Here is a 23,576-nt window from a genome sequence, read left to right on the forward strand (position 1 = left end):
CTGACAGATAAAGGTGCACTTGAACGCCTCCTCTGGACACAAGAAAGAGTACACTCACTGCTCACTGCAAAACAATTAAAAACAACTACGATCTGTTAATGCTTTTAGTGTTTTTAGCACTGCAGTGACGTTGAGCAAACAATGCTGAGGAAAGGTTTCGACCCACATGCCAAATTGGTACACTATGATAAAACTACATTTCTATTAGAGATTTTTTTAAAGGATACTTTAACTAAATACTCAAAAGACACGGCGCATGTTCAAACGCTGCTTTCTCGCCCACAACTCGTTCCTGATTTCATTGGTTAACTCTTAACCTAGTTTGTAGCTGGAGTGGTCAATTGCTACTGTCAATCATTTTGTTCTAGGTTCCTATTAACCACCTTGGTTACTATAAAATATTACGCTGCCTCTGTCAGTTCCGAAGTAGCTTGGTCTCCGTGAGAAGTGAAAATGGCAACTCAGTTTTTAATCCGAACTTCATACAAAGCTGTGCGCTTGGCAGCAGCGAACCACCTCTCAAGAACTCCCGTAAGAGTTATGAGCACTGCAAAGGGTAAGTGTGGTTTGTGTAAAGTTCCGACTGTTAAGACGCATTCTAATATCAACTCTAATGTGACAAGGACGTTTTGCAAACTCCGTTATAGATCACGTTACACTTGCATTTATGCTGAAATCAGCAACAGTACTACAGTATGTGTTTTTTTGTTTGTTTGTAGCGAATAACAAATACTACAATAGTATAGTTTTGTGTGTGTGCTTTTAATAAACGAAGGTCATCGCGCTTTTATTCCAGTACCAGGCCCATGTAAAAGACACACCTATTTTGGCTTGGCTGCAGGATTAGGTGCCAGAAAGCTTTGAGCTGGACAGCAGGTCACATGCACAAACAGCACAGACACATTGGATAGTTTATTGGACTACGTGCAACCCTGAGAACAGTTGTAGGCTACTTATATGTAACCATAATCTCGGTTTCTTTTAAAACTACATTATAATAAGCAGCCTTCATCTAAATTGTATTTGTTGTTGTTCAACGTACTGTGTAAATGGTACTCACGATGACCTACCTTTTCAAGGCCCTGCCACTTTATGAGCTGAGCTGTCGAAGGCTTGATTGTGGGAACCACTTGCAAAGGTGTTTTGAGTCTGTGTAGTACAAGTAATTCTATTGTTCTGTAGGCATCCCAACCAATGAGGAGCAAGCCACAGGGCTGGAGCTCCGAGCTCTACTGGCCCAGAAGAAGGGAAAGGTAATGCAGTCTGTTTAACAGCATTGCCTGATTTTTAATTACATTAAGGGCTGGCTTCACAGACCCTGATTAGCACTAATCGTGGACTGCCTTACCCAATGTAATCTCAGGTAATCCACAGGAGTACTACATTTTTATTTATTTTATTAACCAGCGATTCTATTAAGTGTTTTAAGGAAGGTTTAATCAAATATTTCATTTTTTTCAATAGGACCCGTATAGTATTTTCAGGCCTAAGGAGTATGCAGGAACCAGTGAGGACCCACATATTGTTCCTTCCATCGGCGACAAGAGACTGGTTGGCTGCCTCTGTAAGAAGTGGTTTAAATGGCTCCTTTATTTGGGATTTGCTAATTAAAGGGGGGTTGGGGGAGTAGTTTTTATAATTAATTATGCATTGGTTTGTCATAGTCTTAATTCTTCATACAAGCCCCTAGTATTAATTTGTTATCGCTGTGCCTAATTAAGATTGCCAAAGTAAAAACGCTTCCCAATCCATTGTTCCAGGTGAGGAAGATAACACTGCCATTGTCTGGTTCTGGTTACACGAAGGGAATCCAGAGCGCTGTCCATCCTGTGGATCGCATTACAAACTGATTCATCAAGAGCTTCCACATTAAACGGGAGGAGGTATCCAAAGAAACCACTCATTTAATGTCTTTTTATTAAATGGAGATGTGTGCTCTTTAAAGAATTAAACAATTCAATAAAGTGTTTGTCTGATTTGATGTCTTTATTTATTTTTCAACTGTATTAAAATTGTATTGTCAGGGCCTAATCATATGGCATCTAATATGGTACAGCTGTGCCACTAGTTGTTTCAATGTTGTATTTCCTTTTGTAAATCATATATTCTGTCTTTCACCTTCCCAGTCTTAGTAAAGCAGGATGGCACATTTTCAGTAGAACGGAAAAGACCCAATCGGTGCAACCCAAAATTAACAAGACTGCTTTGTAATGATGCAGCATCAGAAACTGAAGCTTTTGTACCTTGAAGAAAACGTATGGGCAGTTAAACGTTTGACTGCTTTGAGGGTTGCAGTGGGAATGTGATGTATGCTGCAAGATAGATAATATAACCTTGTGATGTTTATGAATTACATTACAGCAGGTACCGCAATTGAAAAAAAACAAGTTACATACATTGAGAGAGGGTAAGAAGTTTGCAGGGGTCAAAAACCAGATCCTTTAAAAAAAACCATGGAAGACTTTCCCTGGTTTAAAATCCAGTTCTTGAAGTTCTGGGTTTGAATCTTTAGGATCTGGTAAGATCCCAACTTGTGACCACAGCTCAGAGCCTGGGGGTTATCACAGGCAGGTCCTTTGGTGTCTTTGTGATGCTCTCCATAACAAATAACGTTTTCATATTTTCTTTTAAATTAGGTACGTGGTTCTGTAGCTGTGATATACATCCCCAGCAGTTTTCTCCAGGCTGGCTCTGCAAATAATTCACTGCCTTGGATCAGTAAACAAAATAATCTGTATTTGCTGTTATTTTTGTGACCTATTGGTTTCAAAAGGTGTAGTCCGTCTTTGACTATTTGCCATACTATACCGTTTGAAAATTTAGCAACTGTGCTGGCATTTTAGAGAACTGCAATATACAGACATTGACCAAAGTCTACAAACAGGAGGTACTAGAGGTGTATATATGTAAAATGTGTGTAGCTTCTACACTAACCTGTTTTTAACAATAGGGGATAGAAGGTTTATGGGCAATGTACAGTATTTAGTCATACAATACAATTGTTTTATTAGTATTTACTAAAAAGTAAACATAAATAACAGCAATTGTTCACAAACCTTTTATATGTATTTCCAAAATGGTTGCTGTATATTTACACAATCAGATTTGCAGTCATCTATGCACAGGTCTGATTTTTTAGAATTACATTTTTGCTTTCAAAGTCTGCTTTATTTTTGCACACACACACACACACACACACACACAGGCTATGGGGAAATTGGGTAAAACAAATATTGTATCAACAGAAATCAGAAGCTTGAATTTAATGCATTTACAACAAAAAGAAAAGCATCCCTGTTTGATTTATAACTAAACACCACATGCATGTTACACCATTTCCCTATGAAATTGTAGGAGTGATCAGGGTTGATCCTAAAACCAGAACATTTGATGCAGGTGCACCTCATGTTAATAAACACACCTTCAAAGTAAAAACTTAAGGTCTTAGTTTAATTATATGCACCGATGCTTTGAAGATTGGTTTCTTTTTTCAGAACAGTGTACAGGGTCCTGTACAAGTCCATAAAGAAATCAACACATTACACACAATAAGCTATTACATTCATTTGAGTGATATGTCAAGAACCAGTGCGGAAATGTAATGCTGTATTGCAAAATAAGAAAATAAAGTAGCTGCTACTGTTAAACGCATTTAATGTAATAACAAACGAAAGGCTAAATACACACTAATTAATATATATATATATATATATATATATATATATATATATATATATATATATATATATATAGCATTGATACTTTACAAAAGCATAAAGCAGTTTGTTCACACTCTCACCCCCACCATAGGAAAATGACACAGCTTCAGTCTTTGTAGAGGGTGAATCCGATGGGTGTATTGTTACAAGTACAGGGTTCTTGTAACAAGTGGACTACCAGCTAACTGGTAGCTTTTATCAGCAGGCATATTTCAGTTCCTCTTCCATTGAAAGACTTTTGGTTTGTGTTTTTTGTCTCACTTTCAAACTTGCCAGTATGTGTCCAGATAGTCTTTAGAAATAGAAATACTGCATCTGATAAGGCAAGCAATAAGTTTTTTTTTTTTTTTACACTAAATTAAATCCTTCATAGTGGTCGATGGCCTGGATGAGCTTGGCTCTCAGGGTTTGTTTGTCTGTGTATTTTGGCAGGTCTAAGAGATTGAAGCAGGTGTGAGCCACTGGCAGGTACTGCTCCCCTCCTCCAGTAGGCTGGATCACCAGCTTGAGGCTCTTCATCCCCAGGATAGGAATGCGGTCGCTGCCACTCAAAAACACTGCAAGGGAAATGGGAACAGTCACATTGCTGTTACGTGTATCTTAGGAACAATGCATCTTGCAATAAGTAACTAACATGACTGAAAAAAACAAAAAACAAAAGAAAGATGAAGCTTGCAGTAAACCAAACCTGCAATGGGTTGTAAATTGATTTTAAAAGGTCTGTTTGGTGCAGTTCTGTTAACAGTGTGATAAAGTTAACAGGTGTTTTAATAAACTTCACACACTTCCAGTTTATCTGGTTGGTGCTGGTTTAATCTCATAACTGTGATGTACAATGCTGCCCCCTTGTGTTTGAAGAATGGAACAGATCCCAATAGCACAAAGCAGCTCCAATGTGCTTCCTCATAATAAACCTTGAGAAATCTTTTCTGAAGCATTTGTTGCTGGACTAGTTAGTAAGCATGGCAAATAATAGTCTGGAGAATCACACAGAAGACACATAATAGGATGTTAAACAAGGAAGACTTTAAATAATAAGAAAATGCAGATGATTTAAATTCTCTAAGATGGCATTTTGAGAGATTCATGAACAGGCAGTTAAAAATGGATCCAGCTCCATTTTATAGACCCCTGAATAGACTGAGCAAGTGAGGGTGTTTGTTCACATTAGGCTCCAAAGGCTCATGCACAAACTAGGGGAATTTGGCATTTGCGATTGTTTCAGTAATATTGTACAATAACGCATATCAAGGGGACGCAATATGACAACCTGCAATTGTGGGGCTCTCGATTGATTGACATGATGTTAGATGATTACAATGCTTACAAAGAAACTGTTTCTTCTCCTCCAGAGGCAGCTCATGGAACACTTCCCAAAAGAGCTTTATAGTGGGATGGTCTGCCCAGTACTCTCCTTTATACTCTGTACTCTGGACACACAGAAAGACAGCGTTCATTAGATTGCAACCTTCTGATACAGAAACTGTAGCCCCTTAACTAAATAACTAAACAAAATACTACTTCCTTAACTACTGCAGCAACAAAGTGAAAATTCAGCCAAGAAACCTATTTCTGTCATGAACCATAAAACAGTTTTCACTCTTAACATTTTACCTTGTATTCGATTTGTTGTAATACTGCCAATGGGCTTCTTACCTTCTCCAGTTCTTTCCAGTCATAGTTGGTGTTTCCAATCACCATGGCCTGGAGCTCGTTGGGTTGGAAGAGCTGAAGAACTTTACCTCCACACACTTTGTGGAAGCCTTCATAGAAGGCTTCAAATAATGGAGCAACTGATGTATTGAAGACATAGTCCACATAGGCATTGACAAAGTCCTGTCTGAAAATAATAACCATCAATGTCATACAGCTCCGACTGCACTACTAACAATACACTCAACAGAAATCACGTTTCCAACATGATGGACTATGATTTATGATTCCATTCCTCACTCCGTTTACAGATCTTTTGAGGAAGGAACGTTAATGCCATATCCATACTACACTGTTCAGGACTAAATCCCCCACCAATAGGAATTGACAGAATTATTGTTGCTTGAGCTCTCATTACGTTTGCTTGCAAAAAATTCTAAAGATAAACGTGTGGTGTATGGACCTCAAACTTACCTGTTGTGTTTGTTAACAACAACATCGTCACCATTTGGAATAAGTTCTTTGACTTCTGTTGCACCAAAATTTTCCACAGTAATCTAGTAAAAAAAATAATAATAATAATAATAATAATTGAAAAGGCTGTTTAAAGTTAAAAACGGTAAACAGAAACCTGAAAATTAAATATCAATACAAAATACATTACTTGATAATAAAATAACCCAAACGAAACTAGACAAATGAGAAATGGATTCCCTAATGCTGGAATGCCTAATACCCCCTTCTTGATGAAGTTAGCCCCCAATTTGTTTACAAGCTTGTGTTGGTCAACGGCGACTATGATGTGCTGGATGACCTCTACTAGAATAAAAATAAAAAGACATACTGTGAAATTCAAACAGAATACGTCCTCCACATTATCATCTGGATAATCCAGTAGCTGCTGCATACTTCTGTAAAGATTAAATAATAATACATTTAGAAAATCGTATCGAGAATCTTACTGGCAAGCCTATTTAAACAATAAGTCTCAGGGTCTCTTGACCATTATAAAAACACACAGCACTGACTGCTGGGTTGCCATATTCCAAGCTCTTCTAGGGCACTCTGGCTGATGTTATCCACTCAGACCATTAACACTACAGTGAATTTGTGCTAAACTGCCCTACTTCCCCTCTCACACGTAATTGAAAATATAGGATGTCTTTACTCATTAGGCCATAATCTATGACAAATCAGGAGGTTGTGGTACAATAAATCAAATATTTTCAGTTTGGCCATGTTTTTTTTTTTTTTTTTTTTTTTTAGCATTTGAAAAGTTTCAGGGATGGCAGTAATAGAACCTGATTGAAATATTCAGAGGGAGATCAGACTAAAATTGAAGAATGATTGTTTTGCTCAAGACCAACCTGCCTACACCAGGCTTCAGCTCCTTCAGATCATCTAGTGTAGGATTCTTCTTCAGAAGCTTTTTATACAATGCCAGGGGGAAATGCAGATCTACAATCGTCAAGTTATAGATCGCCAGGCCACAGATAACACCAATCAAATTGAACAAGTCAATGTCTTCAAAGGTCTAAATAAAGAGCAAAACAAAAACATTACAAACATTCTGAACTGGATCACACATTGTCAGTACAAGGCTGATCAAATCCAATGTATTTTTACCTTGTCAGAGAACCAGATAAGCCTCGAGTCTTCGTAATATCTAAACATGCCATATTTGGGATCCAGCAGCTCTCTCATTATGAGCAGGAAGAATTCTTTCCGAACACCTCCTGCATCCACAGCTTCCTCCCCAACAAAGATCACCTGCAACAGCACTAGCTTTGATTATTTATTATTATTTGTTTATTTAGCAGACGCCTTTATCCAAGGCGACTTACAGAGACTAGGGTGTGTGAACTATGCATCAGCTGCAGAGTCACTTACAATTACGTCTCACCCGAAAGACGGAGCACAAGGAGGTTAAGTGACTTGCTCAGGGTCACACAATGAGTCAGTGGCTGAGGTGGGATTTGAACCGGGGACCTCCTGGTTACAAGCCCTTTTCTTTAACCACTGGACCACACAGCCTCCAGATTACACACAACACCTTGCTTTAAAAGCCCTTCTTCAGTTGTACTCATCTTTAGCATTACTGTATACAAGCACTTCAAGGTTTTGCATATGTTCTGTATCTCACTGCATTTCAATTTCAGTTGTGGTGTTACAAAAGAAGAACGCCTCAGGTCAAACAGGTAAGTACTCTACTGTGACATTAAAAGATACAGGCAATTCCAAGCAAAATGTAAATGCAGTACCCTGAGCGGCTTCTTGTAATCCAGATTCTTGGTTTTCCTGAGCACTTCCATTGTATCCCCTACAATGTTTTCCCTCCTCACTACAAGCATCAGACACGGGTCCACAGACTCCACCACTGGCAAGAAGAACGAGGAGAAGTTCTGCCTGTGCGCCTGGTCAACAGCCATCTGAGAAACACAAAGACAAATGATACATGATCCCTTTCACCTGCAAGGAGGGTCCTCATAACTGCCTTTATTTAGATAGAGAGATAGATATATATATATATATATATATATATATATATAGATATAGATCGATAGATAGATAGATAGATAGAAAGATAGATAGATAGATAGATAGAGAGATAGATAGAGAGAGAGATAGAGAGAGAGAGAGATAGAGATAGATAGATAGATAGAGAGATAGATAGATAGATAGATAGATAGATATATAGATAGATAGAGAGATAGATAGATAGAGAGATAGATAGATAGAGAGATAGATAGAGAGATAGATAGATAGAGAGATAGAGAGAGAAAATATACAAAAATCACTCACCTGCATTTGCAATACTGCATCAGTTTGCAATAGCGTCGTCTTAGCTTGGGCATCAAAGACAAAAGGGTATGTGCAAATTGTGACAGGCATATCCGGCATCTGAAAACACAAGCAACATATGAGGGCAACTGCAAACAAACCAGGTTTTATTAATAAAAACAGACAACAAATAACTCAGGAGTTAAAGCTTTAGTGAATAAAGTCCAACGACGCATAATTACTCTTTACCATAACTAAAGGCTTCACAAGGAGGCAATGGGAACAGCCAGCAAAATGTGTAAGCTTTGGTAAAGATCATGTACATGGCGCAAGGGGACACAGCTGATTAGTACTTCATTATGAAAACAGGATACTTTATAAGTGAATAAATCACTAGAAAATAATAAATGGTGTAGGACACACACTGGGGGAGGGGGGGTAGCTGCATTTATATTTTTCATGTTAAAATATATATTTTTTTTTAATGAGGTCCCTATGACAACAGCTACCTTCACAGACTCTCAGTCTTGTCAAGAGTGGCAGGGCAGTAATAACTTTAAACTTGCTATAGCAGTGGCATCCCAGAGCGCAGTACAAATTAAAAAAAACAAACAAAAAAATCATGAGCGCTCCTATGTACAATGCACTCGAGCTACAACCAATTCTATAAAAGCACATTAAAAAAAGCATGTTTTCAATTCAGACTTTAAAGAATCCCATGTTTCAACCTGCCCAATGCCAAGTGGAATCGAGTTCCACAAACGAGAAGCACAACAGCAAACACCTCTGGCTCTAGTTGATTTAAGATGATTTCTTTGGAACAACTAAGAGTTCTGCATTCTCTGACCTCAAAGAACGAATAGGAATATAGAGAGTTAGTAGTTCTTGGAGATAGGATGGTCCTAATCCATGAAGGACTTTATAAACAAACACAACTAGCTCACTGTGCTCAAACTCACAATCCTCTGGTCCAGATTACTCTGTCTGAAACACAGGGTGCCACACAAATGTGTTGGATGTGGGAACACCCCCAAGAGTTGAGGAACATCCTGCATGTAAACTACGTATGTTGGTTGTAAAGAACTGAGCAGCTCTGGAATCACGTTTTTTAGGTCATGTTCTGAGCCAGACGCATCTTACTGCAGAGAATATGTTTACACAAAAATAAAATCAACAAACAGGAAATACCTGAAACTAAAACTACCAACACTGACACTAAGCTTACCTCCAATCCTTGGTTGAGGTCCTGCAACAAAAAGGCAGCAGAAAAAAATAATTGAGAAAGAGAAAAGAAGCATTAGTGCCCGTTTCTCATGTGTGGTTCAAGAGGTATGGATCGAATTTCATATAAAAGAGCTTGCCTTCTAAACTGAGTGGCTAAACTATTTCCTACGTTCGCTTAGGGAAAAAAAAAAATCTGGAAAACTAATACTCATCTGATCTATATAAAAAGGTGTTTGTTGATGTGGGGGGGACAAAAAAAAAAAAAAAACATAATTGTCGGTGCAACTTCCGACATTACACATGGCTTTCCATTATCATACGCAGCGACACAAGAGGCTGCCATACAGTCAAGATGGAAAACAAACTTAAAAAAAACCTTACTTACCACCCCATACATCTGTTGCTGTATCCAGGTGATGTAGTCATTTTTAATGTCTATCAGGGAATGTAATTCGTGAATGTAGAACTTGTCATATTGTATGATTTGTGCTGATCTCTCGTTAACCTATAAAAGAAGCAGCAAACTCATTATCTACACCTAAAATGTAACCCAGTTAGCCCTGGTGCAACAGAGCTTCTATACACTACTCAAACCAATTGAGATCTAACCAGGCATGACAGCACTGCAAATGGATCAACTGAAACACAGAACGCAGCTGCTCTTTTTTTGTTTTTTTACAGGTGACCATGAATGGTTATATTGTATAAAATGCCTCATCTCATAGTCACCCCCCAAAAAGGACCTTTAGAGGGATCCTTAGATTTATCTAGCCTTTATAATAAATCTAGACATCCTCCGATTACGTGTACCTGTTCCTAATTTCTACACACTCGTCTCTGTGGTTTCATGTGGAAAGCATGGGGTATTTTCCCTGTGCTGGCAGACTCACCCTGTGGAGAATCTCTAAGATTTTCAAGGCGATATGCAGGAAGCTGTTGAAGATCCTCTGCTCGGAGGGAGGGATCCCAATCTTGCGAATTCGCAGGAGGTTCACCACCACTTCTTTGTAGAGCTGCACGATCCTTTGGAAGATCTGAGGTTCAAGTTTAGACCACCAGTTTTCTATTAGATATAACACAGAGGGAAATCAGATGCATAACAAGACACCCAAGAATTACTCCTGAATCAAAGAGAGAAATTATAATTCTTAGAGAACTAATCTTTTTTTATATAGCCGCCTGTCTGGCCCAAATACTGCTATTAAAGTGATTACAGCATTAGGGTTAGGATTATGTAACAGGTTAGATAAGTATGTATTTTTACCAAGTACTTTCAGTGGCGTTTCTTTCAGACTGACAATAGCCAAAGCAAAGGGTATTGCTAAGGTTGTGAAGTTGTTGGGGTCACTGAATAGAGGGCACTCTGGTAGCGTAAGGTACAATCGCAGAGCTTCGATATCAGGTGGAGAGTTGGGAAGTTGAGAGAGCAGGTTCTTTTCTATGCTAGCAGCCACCTGAGGATAAAGCAAAACGTTTTTGAAAAATACTTTATTCCAGAAAGGAAACAGATTCCTTTCTTTGTAAAAAATAAAATAAAATAAGCTTCAAGTCATAGATTCAGATCAATTCCTATTTACTTCTCCCGAGGAAACAAAAGTGAATGTCAGAATATAATGTGACTAAATATGTCAAGAAAATGTGTTTGTTTAATATGGTGTACACACAATAGAACAGAGTCCTTTTTGATCACACACATCTGTATCAATGGAAAGCTCGTATTAGCAGGGTCATTCCTCTTGGATTTGTTGTAAAATGGATTATATTATATTCCTGTATTGTACTGTTTCATATAAAAAAAGATGACTTTAACGTCTCTTTGTAAAAACATTTTACATAGGCCAGCAATGTTGCAATAAAGGACCGATCATTGCCTACCTGTTGAGAAATGTTTGGATAATCATGCTGTATCAGCCTGTGAAACAGCAGTCTAGCTGAGTTCATGTCAACCCCTGAGAATTTAGAGCTGGTTTTATGGTGGTGAGGATGGCTGAATAACAAAAACAAGAATGACTAATTACAGCAAATACTGACATCATTATATCAGAATCTGATTATGTGAATTGTATTGATGTATTGCCAGAAGAACCAGAAGCGTTACATCCTACATCTAAATGGTTAACAATGTTGTATCTATGTTTAACTTTAGAATGCTGGACAGCACGCACCAATGTAGAGTTTGAATACATCAAATACAGAAGATGACTTACTGTACAGAAATATTGACAATGAAAGATCTGCCTTACCTGTCCGATAGGAAGCTTCCATTTAGACAGCTTGCAGAAGAGAACACCACATCTATCTCACTGGAGAGGAATTCAAAACAGCAAGACACGTTGTTAATAAATGAAGCTGAACTTGTTTTAATGAACAATCTCAAATTATATAATCTTTAAGATGTATGTTTTTCTTTATATCTTTATGCAATATACATGTGAAAAGGGCAACCTTGTGCAGTATTATTGTAACTAACTTTTTTTTTTTTATATATAAGGAACCAACTTGCACGGTAAGAAAATATACTGCAGAACTGTATATTTTAAAGGCAAGCAAAAGATATTCTTACTTTGCTATATCAGCAGGAAGCCTGCCTTGAGCATGGTTCAACCACCTTTGAATAATTTCATAATTTAATGTATAAATCTTTCTCAGAAAATCTGAATTCCGGAAATCATCTGCTGGCAAAGAATTCTGAAAGAAGAGATGAGATTTAAATTACAAGTGGTTTTAATACTTTTAAATTGTATTTTACATTTCTTACTTTTTTATTTCACATACTGTATGTACAGCAATTTCTTTATTTTCACATGTTAACATAACAGCTTTTTACATCCTACATTATAAGAAGTTTCCTTTTTCCTTACCTCAGGAGTGTAATAATGTGCAAAGCTTTGGTCTCCACCTGCGTAAATTCTCTTCACACAACAGTATTCTTCAATATCTGTGCAACACAAATAATCAGTTTACAAGATAAATTGAATAAATTATGAACCTTCAATTGAGCAAGCACGACTTACTTTAAAAAAAGTAAAAACATCAAAAAGTGTGCAGTTTCAACATTGATAAACATCAGAATTAAAACCACCTGTTCTACAAATCACAGATCAGACTTGATCATCACAGGTTAATTGAGCAATCCTTTACAGAACAGAAACACACACTTACTTGTATTAGGAGGACACTGGCTATTGTGTGCAACCCACTTTCCCTGGACAGTGAAGGGACTACTCCGGTTACATGTAGATCCTGTTCCCAGTTGTCCATTACCTCCCAGTCCAAAGGAGTAAATTCTTCCACACGAGGGGACAAATGCTAAAGTGTGCTGCCTTAAAAAAAATATAAATAAATAAATAAATAAATAAATAAATCAATCAATCAGGAGGACCATACCCTGCATAAACTAGCACCCTAAAACCTGACTTTGCCATGCAGAAGAAATGGAATTACTCAAGAGGGTACTTACCTACCACAGGCTATCTGTGTGACAACACTTCCCATCAGTTCAAAGACTTTCCTGGGGTTTATCTCATGACTGGTAGTGTTATGACCTAACTGTCCATATCCTCCAGCTCCAAATGTAAACACACCTCCCTCCTACAATGAAATGCAATGGTCAGTTGGGTCTAAATAGTTCTTAAATTATTTAATCACAAAAGCAGTTTTCAGCTCATATAAAGGTTTTTAAACTAATAAGAACTTTGTTATGAGCCACCTCAAAGACTGGGTGCCTGGTTAATATTTGCTTGAAATTCCCTTACGTAAAGCCTACTTTATATAGTGGGCGTGTTGTTTTATTCACCGCTGCATGCACCGATGTAAACCGGATTTACCAAACCGTTGTTAAATTCACCAGGAGTCTCTCAACGAACTGCTGTTAAACTCGCTGATGAGTCACCACTGAAGCAGCGGATTCACCAAGGTGAACTGCAGCAAAACCAATACGGCTGCAGCCATGGAAGAAGTTAAGTCTCCAGTACGAAAGACACTTTCATCAATTTAATTGTAGATCCAGAGACGGCAAATCTTTTGAAATGGGTATAGAGTTGTGTATTTAATAAATATGTAGTGCTAATTAAAATATTTATATAAATATTAGCCAATAATCTCACATTGTACTGTATTTGAAAAACTGCCTATGCTGTTAGATCCTGCCTTTTGTACCCCCTTTTCTTTTACCGTGTATGTTATTTATTATTTTATACTTCAAACAAATATGTTAAAGTTGCGAAATCAGGGCGAACTATTTGAAAGTGTATCTATTAATATATTAACATTTATAAATATTTACAATTGCAGTAACTAAACCTTAACAGAGATAATAAGGCTTTAAGTTCTTAGTTCGTCCCAATAAGCTTTCAGTTTATTTTGTAGATGCTGCTTATGCAAGACGATACATCAGTGCCGTTTTCACCTTCCCACCAGTCTAACAGTGTGCGATCATCCTCACACAAGTCAACCACTGCCTTGCAAGCAGCAGCAATATGAGCACCAAGTGATGTCACTTCCGACTCAGCGATGCAGAGCACCGATGAATAAAACAACGCAGCCTATTCCGATGCTTACTGTACAAAACAATGTACATCTTTAAAACTTCACGGTTGCCCAAAAAAATGCAACAATACCAGTAATTATTTCTCTGATTTGTCTTGTACTATACCTTGGTAAGTGCAGCTGTGTGATCTTCTCCGCAACTTATGTAAACAATCTTCTGTGTTCTGAGAGACTTAAGGAGTACAGGAGCATACCTGTCTGCAAGAGAAATGTTTCAGTCCATTTTAATAATGCAAAGCAGAACATCCAGGTAGAAAGGGCTACGATTTCTTTCCCTGCAACATTCAGAACTGCATTTAAAAGAGGAAACCCAGAAAACACTGGAGAAGATTATTGATTCTGCTGTATAAACACTTACTTTTACTTGACAATTTTTGAAGAGCTACCAATCAGAAAAAAAAAAAAAAAACATTTTCATATTATCCAACTATGTTTAAATAACCACCCTCCGTTTTCAGAGAGAACGCATGAGTGACATGACATCACATTTGTGGCCCTAGGGCAATAGCAATGTCAAAGGATAGAGTACCCCTGACATTGCTGTGTCACAGCCAGCATTTTCAGACTACTGATGATCTTTCCTGGGATCAACCTTACCTCTCTCATCATTTAGGCCGAGCTGCCCAAACTTGTTGCGTCCCCAGCCAAACACGGCCCCCGAGAGCGTGAGTGCGAAGCTGTGGGCTCCTCCAGCTGCTATCTGGGCAAAGGGAACACCCAGCAAAGACCGAATTATCTGCGGAGAACAGTGGCTTTTGTTTTCACAGCCCAGTCCAAGCTGCCCAATTTTATTCTGTCCCCACGAGAAGATCTGACTTCCTAAAATTTAAAAAAAAAAAAAAAAAAAAAGGAAAATATGTATGCAAGGCTGTGTTCACAAAATGTTTTGGATTCTAACACAATCATAACTAAATGACGAGGGCGGTTACAAATACATATATATATGTGTGTAATATATATATATATATGTGTGTAATATATATATATATATGTGTGTAATATATTATATATATATATATATATATATATATATATATATATTAATTAATTGAACCCACATTCTTATGCACTGCAGTCTGTTTAAAACATCACTCACACGCACTTACCTTTAGATAATGCAAGAGAGTGCTGATGTCCACATGCCACCTGGATTATCTGAACATCAGACAAACTCTTGATGGTTCTGTTTAAAGACAAAAATAAAACCATTAGTCACTTCATGCAGTACGAGGTAAAACCCTGCAACATAGCAAAACTCTTACATAGAGGCAGGGTCATTTCTTCAGGTAAGGGCGACCCCTAGTTTTTAATTTATTGGACATTAATGAACATACATGCCCCCCAAAAAAGTGTCATTGATAAATCTTAATCACGTGTCACTCATGTGCAATCAAGGCAAAGTCCCAGCAGCAGAAGCCCTTCCTCATGTAAATGCGCTGATACTGTGGTTCCCACAGTTTGAATTGGTAGACTGTCATTAATATCTACATCTCCCCAAGGATGTTTAATAATATACATTACAGGTATCAGTAGCATGGAAAAAGTAGGTCACCATGATGTATATCCACAGCATTTAGAATAGCATGATTATTGCTTACTTAGTTTCATGAAAAAAAGTCCTGTCCCAATTGCAGAGACTGTCCTTTGGATAATCAAAGGAGCCATTCCAAGAAAATGGTGCATTTGTTGTTATGTAAGGCACAACTATTTTAGGCTTTTTAAAGTATGCGACTGTCCATCCTCCTTTAAAATGCTATGTGACTACATTATAACTGTGGTCACTTCTGACATCACAAGGTTGTTGGGATGTGTGTGTGTGTGTGAACAGGGTCTCAGCTGGCTCAGAGGGTCTTGATTTATATTGCTTGTCTCACTCAAGTCACTGGTCTTACCTGGGCACTCGGACACACTCTTCTGTACCTGGCAGGCCCAGCTGTCCATCGGCTGCTGGGCCCCATGCAAACACCTGCCCCTTGTCATTCAGGGCAAGAGTGTGCGCCTCCCCGCAAGACACTGCCACAATGTTCTGAGCATCTAAGGCACCGACATGCTCTACAGAAATAAGCAATAAACAAACATCACGTTACTCTCCTTCCGCGACACCCACCCATATAATAGGAAGCACAAACGAGTCTCTGATTGTGTTTTGCCTTAGTAAAAAAAAAAACCTCATACTCATCACTTTATACACAAGGAAGGAGACCACTTCAAAATGTCATACTTTTTGAGTTCTAACTAACTTGAAGACCCATCACTGCTTTGTAGGGATGGTGGATGGAACTCAAAGTGCTGAAAAGGTGGTACCTGGAGAGTTACCATTGTGTCTTCTAGCCTGTCAATCCAGGGGAAGGCCCTGCCATTCATATGCGTTAGGATCATGTTCTTTAAACATGCACGTCTGCTGTGCAAGCCGTTTACGCTAGTTTATTTATTGCAAAAGTTTTCCCATAGTGTTATTCAAGTGGCATTTTTTTGCATAACACAATTTGGACTACTGTCTATGAACAGACATGCCTTTTTTGTAGAAGGCTTGAGCCAACTTATTTGAGGTCTTCTACAAGCTCTCAGTCTGTACTTGTTCCTTACATGAATGTCTGGTTTATTTTTTTTATTCATTGGTAAGTTAGAAGAAATGTCAGCAATAAAATAAGTGATTCATACATAAAGAATCAAAAACACAGCATTGTGAGATTCCAAAAAACATGTGACACTGTGACATTTCAACTGAGTTGGCCACACCTACTCTATGGTAAATATTAAAGCAGGTGGAGCAAAGCAGTTTAAACATGTTATTAAGCTACAGCTTTCTGCTGAGGTTACTTGTATACAGAATCTGATTTAAGTATTGAATAGCAGCCAGGGGCTGTATTGCAAGTTGCTTTAAAAGGTCATCACAACACAAAATACTACTCCTGCTGACTGACTGCTTGTGATCAACAACTGTCCCCTGTACTCTGCTGTACATTCAAAGGCCAGGATGAGGAATGCATGGAATCAGCCTAATCATCAGAATCTTTATTTGCAACATCAGGGAGAGACAGCAACTCTTACAGCATTTGAAATGATCAGAACCTTTCAGCTAAAGCAAAGCATTGCAGCAGCAACATATTGTTAAAAAAAATAAAAATCAATCTTTTTTGGTTCCAAGAATACCCCCTGGATTCAGTTTCTTTAAAGGCTGGAACTGAACAATTGTCTCTCAGACATAGAGCAACTTCAAGAAAACAACTCCCATAATCTTAATACAAGATGCACTACTACATTTGGACAAACTATGCAGGTGTCCATTTCAGTATAGCAAACTGTCTGTATTTGCAATGTAATTGGGAGACGAAAAGATGATCTTGAACTATAAGAACCACGGGCAACTCTACATATCAGCGTGTATTATAAAATCATGTATAGGTTCAAGACATTGTGTAATATCAAGTTTATCAGATGTTTACCTAACAGCAATCAGAAAGGAATCGGTGGTGAGTTGGTGAAGACATCATAGCTGTTATACTGTTCACCATTCACAGTGCTAGTTGGCTTTCCCATTCTAGTTTAGTTTTTTTTTTTTTAAAAGGAACACAAAAAAAGATTGGTAATCTTTAAACACATTTCACTGAAACATATGTAATACTCATTGGATTCAGTCTAGTACAGTCTCAAATACTGCTTACCTGGTTTCTTTCTCGCCTTCTCGTGGCCCAGTTGCCCCAGATCATTACAGCCGCAAGTGTAGACTGTCCCGTCTTCCAGCACAAACACTGTGTGCCTTCGCCCACACCCCACATCACGGATCTTTTTACCGTGGAAGAACTTGCAGCTCCTGGGCTCGATGACAATCTCCTCGTCGATTCCGCCCACCCCCAGCTGCCCGAAGGAAGCATTACCCCAGCACAGCATGGCTACCGGCCTTTCACAAGCCACTGACTCGTTCCTCTTAAAGTCTGGGTGCCCAGCAATTTCACTGATACTGGAATAAAGACAAAAAATGAACCGTTATTCACCCAGCTCAAATGTTTCTGAAAACAACTCCACTACTTCAAAGAAAGCACCAACTAACTGACTGACTGCTTTCCTTGTTGCTTTTTGCTGTTTATATTAGCAATTAAAAATGATTAAAGAAAAAAAAAAGAGAACTTCACTTTATCAAAAGTGAATGGGGTGTGTGTAGGTATAAAACTAGTTTTACACGCCCCAGGACGTGACATTCCCATATCTTCATGTACAGACAGGTTGTTTTGTTCTCTTAATCACAGTGTCTAACTGCACTATTTTCACAAGGCACACTCAACAAGAAACCAGACAACACAGTACCAGAAGACCTACAAAATTGAACTTATATAGATATATATATACAAATTCTGAGACACATAATAAACAATACACACATTACAACACAAAACAGTAACACCCTTGTGGCATTTTAACTCAAGTACATGAATACCAGAGTTGCACATTCATTGCTTGAAACAAGCTCCTGCAGTTGCAAAATGTTCATTTTAAGGAGAAAATATTGACAAATATGGAATGTTCTATTTATTTATTACAATGCAATTGGAATTCTTTATTTTTAAAAGGAGTTTTGAAGATCTAATTTGCATGCATATGACATATCTCTGAGATCTCTAACAAATATATAATAATGTGTAATTTAAGCCTTTTATCTCATTTTGGGATATCATGAGAGGATACTGTGTTACTAATGGGTTATATATGTACAAAGGTAAAGGACTGTATAATAAGAAAACATATCTTGTTATCTTTAGATCATCTAAGCTTAAAATGTGTCTGACTGCTGTCTGGCAGGCAAGTGACATCTATTTTGTTAGTTTGTTAGTCATGGCTTGGGGCACCGGAGATTTAAGATCATCACACCAACAGAACGTGCATAAACATTTTAGACACTTAGGCAATTTATATTCTATCAAATGTTAAAATGAGTGCGGTAACTCCCGCACAATCATTTAGAATTGTCAGTGGAATTCGCCGTCATCACCACATTTGATTAATTACAGTAAACACAAATGCCTTCGTATTTGAACACAGCTTTCATTTCACAGTATAGCTTTTCTACATCAATGTGTAATAAAAAGAGCACAGCTTGCAGGATCCGACAAGTATGGGACTCTTCGAGCTTTGTGTCGGTACTTTATTTGAGAAACACTGTTGCAGACAGACAAAAATGACACCCCATCACATTTGCTTTTAGTTTGCCCTCAGCAACACTGCTTAATAAACCAATCCCTGCAATGTATCTACAATGGTAGATAACCTTCTTCTTTTCGCTTTGCTGTTTGAAATATTAACATTTACAGTAGGAAGGACCGTGTTTGATCGACTCATTCTTACCTGCAAATGCTGGTGATGTTTTTCCATCACAGCCTCGATTCTGTTTATGTGAAAAATGTCTGTCCACTTCTCAAAAAGACGACATCTATGTGAATTACACACAGGATTAATATAAGGTAAAACCCAGCCTGCAGAACCTTCTTTGGATTTCTATCTGTTGGGAAATTGGGAAATTGCTTCTAGAAGCAGAACACACCATAAGACCGGACGTGACGACATTTTTAAACGCCTACCCATCTCTTCTTTCCCTTTCATCCGTCGGTCAGTGTGGAATGGTAATCTCCAGAAAACCCGTGTTTTTGTTAAAAGGCAGTACAAAAACCAAATTGATCAGGCGGTTCTTCGTTTAACTAATATTAAATCCCTGCTGATGAACTCCAGATAAACGGCACAGCCTCTCACGATGTCTGTAAATGCTGGCATTAATAATATTGTGACAGTCCTGTCTTGTGTCATACTGACCTTTAGTTGTTGTATTATTCTGTATTCATGTTTATTTTTTCTCACGCTTTGCTGGATAGTGTAGAGATGAGTTTAATTTTGACGAGGTGCTTTGGTTCTGTAATAATATGGCCATTTAAATGCAAGTACGGTATTAGTTCAGTGGGGAGGCCTGTTGAAGGCCCACCTTCATTACAATCACCAACTGTAAATTTGGTAAGGACATATTAAAAAAACAAGTTCTTGGGAGTATTAGTCTTCAGATATATCCAGGGTCCTGTCAGTATGCTGTAATCTAAGATTGCCTTTTTTAAATATACAATTATAAAATTGTGATGACACTTGATAAGGACATTTAGCGCAATATTATTATTAGGGATGCATATTGGACCGCAAAAACCGGTCCGATATCCGGTTCAGCCCTGTCCCACGTACCATACCGCTACTGAAGTGGTCATCGCGGCCGTAAATCGCAGGTCAGGCTCCCAAAAGCTGACTAATGGCTGAGGACTATTTATCAGTCTAAAAAGTCGCTTCAGGTGTCTGTGACACAACCGGTGTTGCAACCAACTCAGTACCCCCTCAGAAATCTGTAGTTCCTGGCGCATTGCGCATGCGTAAAATGAGACCGTCTCATTTTTCATTTGCTCGTGTCTGAGGTGGAATATGAGTGATGTGCACGTGCAGCAGTTGTCGGCTGCAACTTGCAATCATTTACATTTTTTGACAGGAAGGCATTATTTCTTTGTGATGTGTATAATCAGTTAAAAACGTCTTTGACATGCGCAGCTAAAACAATCTTTAAATAATTCGTGCTTAATGTATTCACTATGCGACCTTCCTGTTTATAAACTATTGTGCCGATTTCAAAGTAGCCTATTTTGTATATATTTTGTTGCTCTGTGGTTTGTGCTGTTATGTCTGGAATAAACACGAGTAGTGTAAATGATATTTAATGCATAATGTATTACATATAACATTATTGTTTACATATTTTAGTTTATATATTTATTTTATATATTGTACATACAGAGGGCAGCAGTGTGGAGTAGTGGTTAGGGCTCTGGACTCTTGACCGGAGGGTTGTGGGTTCAATCCCCAGTGGGGGACACTGCTGTTGTACCCTTGAGCAAGGTACTTTACCTAGATTGCTCCAGTAAAAACCCAACTGTATAAATGGGTAATTGTATGTAAAAATAATGTGATATCTGTATAATGTGAAATAATGTATAATGTGATATCGTGTAACAATTGTAAGTCGCCCTGGATAAGGGCGTCTGCTAAGAAATAAATATTATTGTTATTATTATTATTATTATAGTAGTGGTTAGGGCTCTGGACTCTTGACTCTTGAAATAATGTGATGTCTTGTAACAATTGTAAGTCGCCCTGGATAAGGGCGTCTGCTAATAATAATAATAATAATAGAAATAAGACCGAACTAGATTGCCTCCTGTCGGCAACAACTTCAAAGCAGCACCAGAACCACTCCTTGCTAACCAATGGACGCTACTGATGACCAATGTTCTTAATAGTCATGGCTTTGTTCATCAATTACGTAAGCGAATTTGCGATGCCAGTCACTACGATTGCAACCTAACTGCGAGTTGCTGACACCAATTTCACTGACCTTTTTGGCTGCCCAGGTCCCAGACTTTCTGGAGCCAGTCGCTGTGGGATTACTTCAAATGTCGCTTTAATTAGTAGCCTACAAATTGTTTACCGTGATCTCCTCGTTAGCTGTTCTTTGCTGGTTCTGTATGCCTACTCCAATAGATGCTAATCGATTCAAAGCGTCGCATATGAAGAGCAATTTACAATCTTTTGAATTAAGGTGATCCAGATCCCTTAATATCACCGCCCTTGCTTAATACAGGGGGTTAAAACGTGGTTTTTAAGTGAATAATGGAAAACAGAAACGTGTTGTAAAGTTTACGAGAAGCACATACTTTATTACGCAGAGCCATTTTTTCAATTGGACAGCGATTTGTCACCACATATTAAGGTCAGGTATAGGCTACACCTTTTCCACCCGTCGCTCGTTTTGTTAAGACTCCCTATATTGTCGAAGAAGCTCACAGAGTACACTACCAAATATTGTTTTATAGAAAAGAATGGGGCAATACCCCAAGTCTCTGGTTATCCATGAAAAAATAACGAGTCACGGAGGACAGGTGTGAGGTTTATTTGTTTCCTCATTATTAGGTGAGTGGTGAGTAAGGCTCCAGCAGTCTACCGAGCCTGCAACATTCGGATCAAAGATAGGCAGAAGAGTTATCACACTTTCTCCAGCAGGAGATAATAAAAACGAATCCACTGTTATACGAACTCCACAGTTAAATATTTACCCAGGCACCTCAGATTGTATATCATATACTAGGAGATTCGGGCAATGAGATCCGTTACATGCGTCCAATTTTCCATTATCAATACAGCAAGGTTAATGCGCAAAAAAACGTACTGGAGGTAACCAACCAGCGCTGCCTTTATCCTTTATTATGATAAAGACTTGGAAGAACCCGAAACAGTGAGAACGGGTACAGTGATACTAAGCGGTATCGCCAGCTCCAACTGAACACCACTGTTACTAATGCAACAGCTTACTAATTTATTTTAGTGTCAAGACTTCGTCAGCATGGACTATGGGCTACTATTAAGCTAGAGACCAATGGCTGTTGAGTAATTTCGTCATTTAACCATGTGATAATAAAGACACGTAGATACTTTGAATAAACCAGCCGGTTAGTTGTGAAGGGATAATTGGGCTTCGACTGCCAGAGAGCAAGCCTTATTTCTTCTATTGTTTTTCCTGTTTAAACACAAAAAAAGTTTTTTTATTTATTTATTTATTTATTTTTTTTAATAAAAAGCAACAAATAATGGAAACGCCAGAAAATCATGGTGTTCTTTTCAAACAGCACTATTTTCATACTTTGTCAGTGGTGGCGCCTGGTACTCGTTCTATGGTAGTTTTTCAGCACTGTAGTACTCTTGGATAGTACCCATACTGAAACAATATATTGTAGATTGAAAAACAGTGGTGTCAATTTATACATGAAATAATTCAAATAAAAATGTATTTTATTTAAATTTTGCAATTTGTATGTATTGTACTTTTATAAATAATGCCATTTGAGTTAAGATTTTTTTTCTGAAAGAATAAGAATTACAGCTTTAAATATTGAAAACAATGAATTTATAAAAAGAAAATAGTATCGTATAATACTGGTTTATAATAGTATATTATAAGCAACACTATATTATATTAAATCACATCATTTTTTTTTATTTGTGAAGCAGTTTGATACAATTAAGCATTGCTTTATGATCTCCAAGGGTCTAAATGGTTATCATTTCTGATCATAACTGTATTGACATGTAAAAGGAAATGTAACATTAAAAATGACTCCAATTCCACTCTGGCAGCCATATGGAGTGACAATAAAAGTAGGATAACACATACTGGAATTATATTAAGTGTGGTTCACGGTCAAAATTAGCTCAAACAAGAAGACAAGGGTCTGTATAATGTCTTGTTTCTTCAATGAGTTGTAAATGTAAGGCCTGTGATCTTTGCCTTCCACTTAAATTCTTTATCAGGTAAACTTTGAAGACTTTGCACATGATCCCTTTGGAAGACAAGAAGCAGCCATAGACGTCTGAGTTAGTGAATACTTCCTTGTCTGGTGACCACCTTCTCAACCCACGGAATACAAAGCATCTCAGAATTTTACATCTTATTAAAATTATACTGCTTTTTAAAAGAGAAAAATACTTTTAATGTACACCATTTTAACGACATGCCACTGCATCCAGCACACTGGTCAAAGGAAGCAGTCCAGACAGTGTTGTTGAATCTGCTGGTATTTC

General features: G+C 37.9%; 2 protein-coding genes across 6 annotated transcripts; one reads left to right on the forward strand and one right to left on the reverse strand.

The window, feature by feature from the left end:
* Positions 1 to 364: 364 nt before the first annotated feature.
* LOC117416136 (cytochrome c oxidase subunit 5B, mitochondrial-like) lies at positions 365 to 1,976 on the forward strand. The gene is made up of 4 exons (XM_034027203.3): positions 365 to 556; positions 1,183 to 1,253; positions 1,465 to 1,564; positions 1,761 to 1,976. Exons 1-4 carry the CDS (start codon positions 454 to 456, stop codon positions 1,871 to 1,873), a joined length of 387 nt encoding a protein of 128 aa, XP_033883094.3. The 5' UTR covers positions 365 to 453; the 3' UTR covers positions 1,874 to 1,976.
* A 1,214-nt stretch (positions 1,977 to 3,190) lies between these two features.
* On the reverse strand, positions 3,191 to 20,329 carry LOC117415804 (probable E3 ubiquitin-protein ligase HERC4). Of its 5 annotated transcripts, none has more exons than XM_059026144.1 (26): positions 20,142 to 20,160; positions 19,266 to 19,350; positions 17,591 to 17,886; positions 15,818 to 15,977; positions 15,032 to 15,108; positions 14,523 to 14,744; positions 14,032 to 14,123; positions 12,838 to 12,968; positions 12,540 to 12,700; positions 12,239 to 12,315; positions 11,941 to 12,065; positions 11,621 to 11,680; positions 11,253 to 11,364; positions 10,642 to 10,831; positions 10,268 to 10,440; positions 9,763 to 9,882; positions 9,379 to 9,399; positions 8,175 to 8,273; positions 7,634 to 7,801; positions 6,999 to 7,142; positions 6,740 to 6,906; positions 6,217 to 6,283; positions 5,847 to 5,929; positions 5,376 to 5,559; positions 5,047 to 5,149; positions 3,191 to 4,276 (listed from the first exon to the last, which is right to left on the reverse strand). In XM_059026144.1, the coding sequence occupies exons 3-26, from the start codon at positions 17,814 to 17,816 to the stop codon at positions 4,068 to 4,070; spliced, it is 3,171 nt and encodes a 1,056-aa protein (XP_058882127.1). In that variant the 5' UTR covers positions 17,817 to 17,886; positions 19,266 to 19,350; positions 20,142 to 20,160; the 3' UTR covers positions 3,191 to 4,067. The 5 variants fall into 5 exon arrangements, with proteins under 5 accessions (XP_058882127.1, XP_058882126.1, XP_058882124.1 ...); XM_059026143.1 differs by lacking the exon at positions 20,142 to 20,160 and adding an exon at positions 19,728 to 20,135; XM_059026141.1 differs by lacking the exon at positions 19,266 to 19,350 and having other exon boundaries at positions 20,142 to 20,329.
* Positions 20,330 to 23,576: the final 3,247 nt, after the last annotated feature.

The sequence above is a fragment of the Acipenser ruthenus genome, chromosome 7 (genome assembly GCF_902713425.1).
Source record: "Acipenser ruthenus chromosome 7, fAciRut3.2 maternal haplotype, whole genome shotgun sequence".
Taxonomy (NCBI): Eukaryota; Metazoa; Chordata; class Actinopteri; order Acipenseriformes; family Acipenseridae; genus Acipenser; species Acipenser ruthenus.